The following is a 10,432-nucleotide window of genomic DNA, read 5'->3' as shown; positions in this document are numbered from 1 at the left end:
AAATAAGACATAAAGTGGCAGAGGTGGGATCAAAACCAAGTGTTTTCCAAAGTCAAGTTACAACCATGGGAAGGGCTGCAGTAACCCATGCCCTATGCCAACCTCTATCTCAGACTTAAGAGTCAGCAAGGAAGCCCTCCAAACCTCCCCAGCCGTCTACCCTAAAATTCTCAACTCAATCCAATCCCCAATAAACACCCTGGGCAACATTGGGCATGAAAAGCCTTTTATTTCCCCCCACATTCCAGCTCTCCACTTTTGGTAACATCTCTTCAAACTCAGAAACAAGGCCCAGAAACTGATTCACACCTGGAGAGAAAGAAAATAAAAAAACAGAGCAGATCAGAGGGCCCTTAGGGGAAGCTCTGGGATGGCTGCAGAAATTGAGGAAGCAGTAGAGGAAGTGACGACCAGAAATAGGTATAGGCACTCATCCCAACTAGTATGGCCTCGGGACCCCTGGATTTGCCTGAGGACAGAAAATATTCCTTTCCCAGTCTGCTCAGTCAGATCTAAGAAAGACCGAAAGGGTTCCATCATTTCCTGTCTCATGAAGATGGTTGGAACAGTCAGGCCTAGCCCTAAGCAAAATAAGCAAAGTTGATCTTGAACATCCAATTCCTCTGGCCCTACCCTAGGCCAGAACTGTTTCTGCTTCTCGCACAGCTATTTTCTAGGGCACAGCAGCCAGCTGAAGCTGAGAACAATTTAAGAGCTGGGTACACAATATAGAACTCTCAAATTGTATGAGTCCCACTTGACAGGGTGAGAATTTTTACAGAAATATTTTTTTCCGTAATGACCCGACACACAAACTAGTTAGCCATGTCTCTCACCCACTGCTACCTTTGTGAGGCTGTGTCCCTCCAAAGATCCTGTTAGCAGAATCAACTTTTTCTAAAGGCAATGATGACTAATGGAAAAGAGAAAGTGCATGTAAACTGGGCTCATTTTATGTGCCTAGTAAATGGGCATCATAACTCAATTCTTTTGAGCCGTTCAAAATGAATTTCACAAATTTGTGTCATAAAACTGGAAATTAAAATTTTGGGACAAAAGCAAGACAAACATGATTCATACCCAGGACACATCATCAAATTTGAACCCTCTTAACTCATTGTTACCCAAAAGCTTCTTGGATGTGAACTAGATCTATGGAAGAATCTTAAAAATCAGAAAGTTAACCGAAAGAAGTCAGTCACAAAAGAATATGTAGATTCCGTCCATATAAAATTTAAAAATAAGTAAAACCAAACCATGTTGTTTAGGAATGACTCTGTCTCAGTTACAATTGCTACTCCTACCCCATCCCCTATTCCTACAGGACTGGGGCAAAGAACCTTACCTGAGAACAAGACAGGAACTAGGCCAGTGTCCTCAGAGCCGAGTTCTAGACCAGTAGGACTCCCGGCGCGGGTGGAAGCACAAAGCAGTGAGAAAGCAGAGAAGGCCACAGAAGAGAAGCAGGAAGGAGCCCAAAACCAGCAGCCTGGAGCCACACAGAGCCAGCTCCTCCTAGGGTGGGCACAGGAAGGGAAGGAGAAATTAATGAGACAGGGGAGGGTGCAGAATCTTCCCTCAGGAAGACATCTTACCCCTAGCCCAAGGCTATAGAGAGAAGCCTCCATTGGAGAGAGGGCTCTCCACATCTGGGGAGCAACCAATGGGGAAATGTTATCTCTATACAAGCTAATGGTCTCAATGATCTACAAACTGCTTTCTTGACCAACCATCAGACTGAACCCCCAAATAATAACCCCTATGAGAGTTTACTCTTATCTACATTTGAAAGATGTGCAAGCAGGGTGAGGTCTGGAAAACAAGCTCTTCTCTGATTCCAAGCTTCCAGGTGATGCTCCTCACAAGGTCTTTGCAAATGTGAGGGAAGAGTATGCAGCGGCCTCCTAAGTGGACTCTCTCCTCCACTCGGCCAGTCTCTTCCACTCAGCAGAGTGGCCCCCATGGCCTGCAGTGTCAAGTCGTACCATCTTAGCCTGGCATCGCAGTGCCTCACGATCAGGCCCCTGCATCTCTCCTGCCCCCTCCCCTAAGCCATTCCTGAGCCCTTCATCATGGAGTGTCCCCAAAGGCTGAACACTTTTCAATCTCTAGGCCTGTGCTCATGTTGGTCACTATGCTTGGAATGAATTTCCTCTTTCTTAAACCTACTCTATTGTATTCTCTGCCCAAATCTTCCTTATTTTTCAGGATCACACTGACAGGGCAGAACAAGTCTGGGACTCAGAGTGAAAAAGCCTAGGTTGAAATCATGGGTCTGCCACTTAACCACTTGTGTGGCCTTGGGCAATACAATCCCTCTTTCTAAACCTGTTTCCTCATCTATAAAATGGGATAATAACAGCTACTTCAAATAGTTATTTTAAGATCAAATGAGATAATGAATCTGAAGCACTTTGCACGTTATAAACCACAGTATACAATTCTCCTTCTTAAATGCCACCCTTTCTGTGAAACACTCTCCATAAATGTTCAAGTTAACTGGTCCTTACTCTGTGCTTGAATAACACTTTGCTCACATCTCTATGACAGAAATTAACCTATTCTGCCTTAGTCCAGCTTCTGTATTTGAGGTAGAGATCATGCTTTAAAGACAATATTTAGTAGTAATAGCTGTCATTTATCAAATATCTATTATGTACTAGGCATTGCACTAGGCACTTTATATTCGTTCTTTTATTCTTTGGAATTAGGACGTAGTATCTTGTTTTCCATTTTATAGGTGAGGAAACAGGCTCAGAGACTCAGTTGTTTATTCAAGGTTACATATCCTCTCAGTCAGGATTATAAAGCCTGTGTTTTATCTACTAGGTAAAATTGCTTTCGAGACATAGCATGAGTATGGCAGTCTATGAAACCCTGACAACCTGTGGCTCTTACCGAAGTGAGCAGTTTGGTGAGCGCAAGGCCTTCCTGGCTCCAGACCTTGACACACTCCTCAGCCATCCTAGGGCTCAGGGTGGCATTTCCTGCTCCCTCCTCTGAGCAGGATATGGGTGGCTGGCTGGAGGGCAGGAGTCCTGGAGCAGCACTGAAGTACAGGCAGGTTCCTGGGGTCCTTTCTGTAGTCACCCTGGCTGTAATGAGGACCAGCTCTCCTGCAGAAGGCCCTATGAGAGGCACGGGAGAGGAGATGGAAGAAAATGAAGAATTGGGTGAGAGCCATCTATTTTCAGACTTTTAGTTAATAAAGTACTCTATGTACCGTCATTTACATCATTGAGAAATAAAAATAACTGCATACCAATATAACCAAAAATTAATTAGAATTAGCTTATAATCAATAAAACAAACACACCATTACTCATAAAGTTACAGTGAAACTGGGGTAGGTACACATTGCTGATGCAGTTTGTATAAACTAGCTCGTCCTTTTTTAAGAAAGCAGTTTTCCACTAGGTACCAAAATCCATTAAAAGGTTCACACCCTATTTTAAATTAGGGAGAAAAGGTTGGACTATTCAGTTAAGGGCCTTGGAACAATTTCCGTTTGAGAAAAAAAGACTCTTATCTCGTACTATAAAATAACGTCCAGATGTATTAAAGACCTATACAAACAAACTAAAACAAAACAAAACAAAAATCTAAGCAGGTATTAAAAGAAAATACAGAATAATATTTCTAATTTTAAGTAGGGAAGACCTTACTAAAAAATACACAAAATCTAAGAGTCTGAGTAAAGAACATAAGCAATAAACTTAACTTTATAACAAATTAAAGACTTCTATACAATGAAAAATAAGTTTAAAAAACAAGTAACAGATTGGTTGAAAATACCTATAATAGATTTAATTGGCAAAAAGGTTTACTATCCAGAGTGTATAAACATCTTCTAAAAATTAAGAAGCTAAAGACAAATAATTTAACAAAAATAAGCAAAGACTATAAACAGGAAATTCAGAGAAGACATGAAAATGGCCAATAAACTTATAAGAGGCTTAACCTCACTAGCAATCAAGAGAAAGTAAATTTAACAATCAAGTAATTCTTCTGCCCATTAAATTGGTTAAAATTAAAAAGAATTATAATAACAAGAGTTGTTGAAGATGTGGTATCACTTTTTAGAAGACAATCTGGCTGCATCCATTGCAATTTTATTTTATTTTAATTTTTTAGGTGAGGTAACCCTTGGTTGACCTCACAGATTGCAAGGACCTTGTCAGCTTACAATCTCTCATTTTTTAAATTTTTTTTATTTTTTACTCCTACAGCACCTGGTCTTCCTAGGTGGTTTCCCATCCAAGTACTAACCAGGCCTGACCCTGCTTAGCTTCCGAGATCAGACGGGATTGGGCTTGTTCAGGATAGCATGGGTAGCATGGCTGTAGACTGTATCCGTTGCAATTTTAAATGAGTACAAAGAGGGACAAAGAGGATGCCCACCAAACTGTGGACTCTGCAGGGGAGGTAGGAGGGTATTACATCTGCTTTGTATACTTCTATGTGGTCTGAATCCACAATAAAATGAATTTGTCTATTAAAAAAGACAAATAGTCTTTGACTCGGTAATACCATTTGTAGAAACTAATCCCAAGGAAAAGATTCAAAAGAAAAATATAAAGTATACCTAAATGTTTATTGTGATTTCATAAAAAGTATCAAAAATAAACAATAGAGATATTTAACAATAGAGAAAACAGTAGCAAATGATGGTCTAACCACTCAATGGATCACTTTATACCATTAAAATAATGCTTTTGTTTTTTGCAGTAATACAAAAAACATGATGTAATAAGTGAAAAAAGAGAAATACAAACCAGTATATACATCATAATTACAATTGAGAAATGTACCCATAAAATTCTGTAGGAGAACTCCCTTTTTTTCTATGTTCCCCAGATCAAATCAGTCACCAAGTCCTTTCAATCTCACACTTATAATGTCCCCTTCAAATCGGTCCCTTTCTTTCATGGCACTGTCTTAGCTCAGTTTTTCTCATCATTTTTTTATTGCTACCATCTCCTAACTGGTCTTCCTGTATCTGGACACATTTCTTCCAAACAGTCAGCCAACAGAGTGTGATCTTTTAAAAACAATATCAACAACAACAACAAAATCCTACTGTTTTCCTGATTAAAATCTTTCGGTTTGCCCTATGTACTATATAAAGTCCAACCACCATGACTTGGCACACGAGACCCTCCATGGGATTCTGCCTGATTCTTCAGGCCCATTGCCTCACAATCAAAAATCCTTCCCTTGCATCAGTCAAATTGAATCCCTGGAATTTCCTAAACATGCCATCACGGTCCTCATGTGCATGCCTTTGCACATGCTCTTTTGTCTGGCTGGAAGGGCACATGCCTAAGCCTCCCTCAAGCTTCAGCTCAGTTACTGTATCCTTGGAAAAATCTGTCTTCACCATTCCTGCTTGACAGACTTCCGAGTATTCCCACTGTACCTTGTTGTGTTTCACTTCAGACATTGAAAGGTATTTTCTTCTGTTCGCATCTGTATCTTTTCTAGACTGTGAACAACTTGAGGTGATGGCCCATGTCTTACAGAGCACTGTATTTCCCATGCTTGGTACATAGTGCTCATTTTTTATTTGTCCAAAATAAAATAATTTTTGATGTTATTACTTTGTTTCTAACCATTATATATATATGTATGTGTGTGTGTGTATAAATAAATAAATAAACAAAAAACGAGGCTTCTTTGCAAAAGCAGAAATTGACAAGCTGATTCTAAAATTCATATGGAAATTCAAATGATCCAGAATAGCCCAATCTTAAAAAAGAACAAAGTTAGAGGACTTATATTTTCTGATTTCAAAACTTACTCCAAAGCTACAGTAATCAAAACAGTGTGGTACAAGCATAAGGATAAACACACAAATCAATGGAATGGAACTGACAATCAGAAAGAAATCCATATATCTATGGTCAATTGATTTTTAGTAAAGGTGCCGAGACTATTCAATGAGGAAAGAAGTCTTTTCAACAAAACATAATGGGACAACTGAATAGCTATCTGCAAGAGAATGAAATTGGACCCTGTCCTCACACCATACACAAAAATTAACTCAAATGTATGTAGACTTAAATGTAAAAGCTAAAATTATAAAATTCTTAGAAAATATAGAAGTAAATCTTAGTAACCTTGGGTTCACAAAGTCTTCTTAGATATGATACTAAAATCACAAGCAACAAAAGAAACAAATAGATAATTTAAGACTTCGCCTAAATTAAATATGTTTGTGCTTCAAAGCATACCATCAACAAAGTGAGAAGAACCCAGGAAATAACAGAATATTTGCAAATCATACATCAGATAAGAGTCATATTTAGAAAATATAAAGAACTCTTACAACTCAATAATTAAAAGACAAATTTACCCAATTTTAAAAATGGGCAAAGAATCTGAATATACATTTCTCCAAAGAAGATAATACAAATGGCCATAGGTACATAAAAAATGCTCAATATCATTAACCATCAAGAAAATGCAAATAAGAATCACAGTGAGGTACCACTTCACACTTACTAGGATAGCTATAATCATAAAGACAAATAATAGCAAATGTTGGTAAGGATGAGGAGAAACTGGAACTCTCATATATTGCTGGTGGGAATATAAAATGGTATAGCCACTTTGAAAACAGTCTGGCAGTCCCTCAAAAGATGAAACATAGTTACCATATGACCTAGCAATTCCACTCCTAGTTATACACCCAAGAGAAATGAAAACATGATCACATATAAACTTGTACATTAGTGTTCATAACAGCCAAAAAATGGAAACAATTCAAACATCAATCGAATGATGAATAGGCAAATAAAATGTGGACTATACAGTGAATACTATTAAGCAATAAAAAGAAACAAAGGACTGATATGTGCTACAACATAGATGAACCTTGAAAACATGCTAAGTAAAAGAAGCCAGTACAAAAGACTACATATTATATGAAATGTCCAGAATAAGTAAATCTACAGAGATAGGAAGTAGATTAGTGGTGCCTAGAGCTGGGAGGTTAGAAGAAAAAGGCAAGTGACTGCTAATGGGTACAGCATTTCTTTGTCTGGTAATGAAAATGTTCTAAAATTGATTGTGATGATGGTTCACATTTTTGTGAATATATAAAAAGCCATTTAACTGTACATTTTAAATGGGTGAATGTGAATCATATATCAGTAATGCTGTTATAAATTAGATACATTCCTTTATTCCTGCTCTTTGATCACACACACGTATACCTGGAAACACAGAGACCTACCCCTCCCCCCACATATATGTGATTCATAGAAGAATCTTAGAATGATAGTATTGAAAAGGACCTTAGAAGTCAGAGAATTCACCCGTCTTTCCTCCCTCTTCATCTCCTAATTTTTTAGATAAGGAACCTGAAGCCAAATTTCACACAGGAATTAATGGAACCCACTAATTCTCACTCATCGTATTCCCAGAAGACTCTAAGTGCTTTGGGAATGGATAATGTCCAATTTTTTCTGTATCCTCCATAACACATAGTGCTGTGCTAAGCGCATGGCAGGCACTAAAGACAAGAGTTTAACTGAATAGAACATGCTTCTCAGACATCCCTGAGGAAAAACAAGGTGACTCTATGAGAAGGTGCAGGGATGAAGAAAGAGCAAAAGGTCAAATCTAGCCCATCTCATCATACTTTTAAGGATAGAATCAAAGAACCTCAGAGCTGGAAGAGGAGAGAGAAAACATTTATATAGAACTAACATAGTGGGCATCATGTTGTAATCTTTATTATAGCAGAAGTAACTGTGGCCCAGTGGTGTGCCCAAGGTCATCAGGTTGGTGAGGTCAGAGGCAGGGCCCACCCCTGCGTGTTTTGATGTCCAACCCCACCATCCTCCTTGATCTCACCTTTCAATCCCATCTGACTACCGAGGACCGTGGCTTGGAATGTCTGGGTCTTGTTCCTGTCTGGACATCTCCAAAGTTCAAGGTGGTTAGCAAGCCCACGATGTGAGACCCATGCCACTTCCCTGTAACTGTCCCAGTTACGGGACACAGGGTCAGCTGGCCAAAAGATCTCAAGAAGGAGACCCAGTCCTGTGTGCAAAAAGGAAGGTAAGAGAGAAGTGAGAAATTAGCATCAAGAGCAGGCCTTCATGGGAAGGATGAGCAGGAGGGTACTCACCTGTGGGATGTCAGGGCTGCGTAGGCCAGTCCTGTGAGTGAGGAGGAAGCCACCAAGGCCCAGGCCTGAAAGGCCAAGAAGCAGCAAGATCAAAGTAGCACAGACCAGAGGTGGGTGATGGGCCAGACAGAGATGCAGGTTGTGCCCTGCCTGGCAGCTGCCCATGGGGAGCAGAGGGGTCTGGGCCTCCACGGAGAGCCTGCTGGAAGACAGGAAGGGAGAACTGGACAAGGTCCTGTCAGTCAGAAAGCATTTACCCATTTTATTCAAAAGGAAGCTAAAGCATCAAGAAGACAAGGGACTTGCCCAAGCCCACAGTTAGTTAGTGGCAGAGCCAGGACAAGAATCCGAGTGTATTGACTTCCAGTGCTCATCTCCCTGCACCACTCAGATGTTTGCTGCATTTCATTTCTGAAGCAATCAAGGCGGAAGCAGAGCAGAGCATGCTGTGCTGAAAAAAGGAACTTGAAAGGGAGAATTCTCAAGGGTAGAGAAATTCAGGAAACAGCTGTTCTGGGGCTAGAGTTTGGCTGAAGAACAGTTCCAGCCAATAGCCCAAAGGGAGTGTCTGACAAAAAAAAAAAAAAAAATCCACTTTAAAGTGCTCAATTTAAATCCTCCTCTGCTACTCACTGGCTATGCAAGAAAAAGTCACTTTGTGAGTTTAAGAATCTGTGAAAGGGGCATTCTAAGAACACCATGGAATGAGGGCTAAATGTGGCAGTTTGCATAATACTTGGCCTTGCAGAAACTCAACAAATGTCCATTCCCTATTTTTCTGAGTCATATTGATCTTCAAAACCAAGTGAGGCGAGGTAAAAATACTGTAGGGAAAACTGAGGCTCGTGGACTTTCACATAGGAATGTTAGGGCCAAGGTCTGAAACCACATCTCCTGCTTCCAAGTGAAGTGCCCCTTCACAGGCGAGAAGCGACGGCCTGATGAAAAGGAACATCGGGAAGAGGGTTGTGGGGGGAGGGGGAGAGCTCCAGGAAAATACAGGTGTCACAAATGCTCAGCCACTGCCCTGCCTCCCGTCCCGGCACCTCTGGAACTGGAAAAAAAGCAGGAAGGGGGAGGGTAGAGCCTGGGGGGTCAGCTGCTAGCGGTACCCCTTGGGCCTCCCCTCCCCACCCCCAGTCCTCCCAGCAGGAATGCTACACCCGCATCCCTTCCCGGTCTAGCGCGGTCGGGTCCGCCAGCCGCTCGCTCTCACCGCTCGGAGCCGGGCGGAGGCCAGCACCCACCCGACGTCACGCGTGGAGCCGCGAAGGGGCGGGGTCCGTGATCCCCCTCCTAACCCCCCACGGCGGGGTTCGCATGCGCAGAGCCTAAGCGGGCGGGGCCGCCTTGCCTCAAATCAGGGTGAGGGCGTACCAAAAAAGTAACCCAATGAAGGGGCAAAGGGGAAGAAATAACTCCTCAGGAGGTGAGTTAAAGGGAGAATGGCAGGGAAACTAATTCTAGAGACGTCGTTAGAAATGTAAAATCTCCCTCTGCGGAGGCTGTGGGGTCATTTCAATGAGAATCTCGTCGCAGACATTTTTCTGTTACACGGCTCCTACCCGCGCCAATAGCACAGCCCAGCCGCGCCCAGGTTCCGGGTAGAGAACCTGAGGTCTGCCGTGGGGCGGCGCGGGGGGGAGGGGTCCCGCTATAGGAGTCCAAGCTTTATGGGGGTCGTTCAACTCTTCTCTGCAACCTAATCCTGTATAACGTCTGCACCTTACGCCTGGCCCCTGGCATATAGTAACTCCTTAATGCATAGGATCCTACTAGCTGCAAGGTTGGTCAATAGCTACCATCACATTTCACTTCTGTAAGGTGAAGTGTAGAAATGAGAGCACTAGGGTCCATCTTACCTGAAAATAGCAGGATACAAAGCCAGGAACCCAAGTTCAGCCTGCCCCTGCATAAGCCATACCTTTGCTTCTCAGGAGACTGAGTTTCTGAAGATCATTCTTTGTACCTCACTGGTTGGATGGGAACCTTAGACAAAGCGTGGGGAAACGGCACCAATTCTCAAGAGCACACAAATAGCACTGTACAAATACTGTTTGAAACAGACTCTGAGTATTCAACACCACTGAGGCTTCCTTAAGACAGAGAGACTATGTCATTTCTGTACCGTCACCTCCAAAAGTTTATAGCACAAAATATTCTCATATATGGCAAAATGGTATTTGACAAGAGTGCCAAGACCATTCTATCAGGGGAAAAATAGTCTCATTCAACAAATGGTGGTGGGAAAACTGGATATCCACATACAAAAGAATGAAGTTGAATCCTTACCTT

At 41.7% G+C, this 10,432-nt stretch overlaps 1 protein-coding gene and 1 pseudogene across 1 annotated transcript; both read right to left on the bottom strand.

Annotated features, from left to right (window-relative positions):
• Window positions 1-209: 209 nt before the first annotated feature.
• TMEM219 (transmembrane protein 219) lies at window positions 210-9,487 on the bottom strand. Its single transcript, XM_039884569.1, is given in 7 exon segments — window positions 210-309; window positions 1,346-1,515; window positions 2,899-3,128; window positions 7,861-7,926; window positions 7,929-8,049; window positions 8,138-8,339; window positions 9,385-9,487. Coding segments are annotated over 5 exon segments (720 nt in total). The 5' UTR covers window positions 8,303-8,339; window positions 9,385-9,487; the 3' UTR covers window positions 210-309; window positions 1,346-1,377.
• Window positions 4,221-4,337, bottom strand: LOC120620660 (uncharacterized; annotated as a pseudogene).
• Window positions 9,488-10,432: the final 945 nt, after the last annotated feature.

The sequence above is a fragment of the Pteropus medius genome, unplaced genomic scaffold (assembly GCF_902729225.1).
Source record: "Pteropus medius unplaced genomic scaffold, Ma_sr-lr_union100, whole genome shotgun sequence".
NCBI lineage: Eukaryota > Metazoa > Chordata > Mammalia > Chiroptera > Pteropodidae > Pteropus > Pteropus medius.
This window is presented reverse-complemented; position numbering and strand designations above follow the sequence as displayed.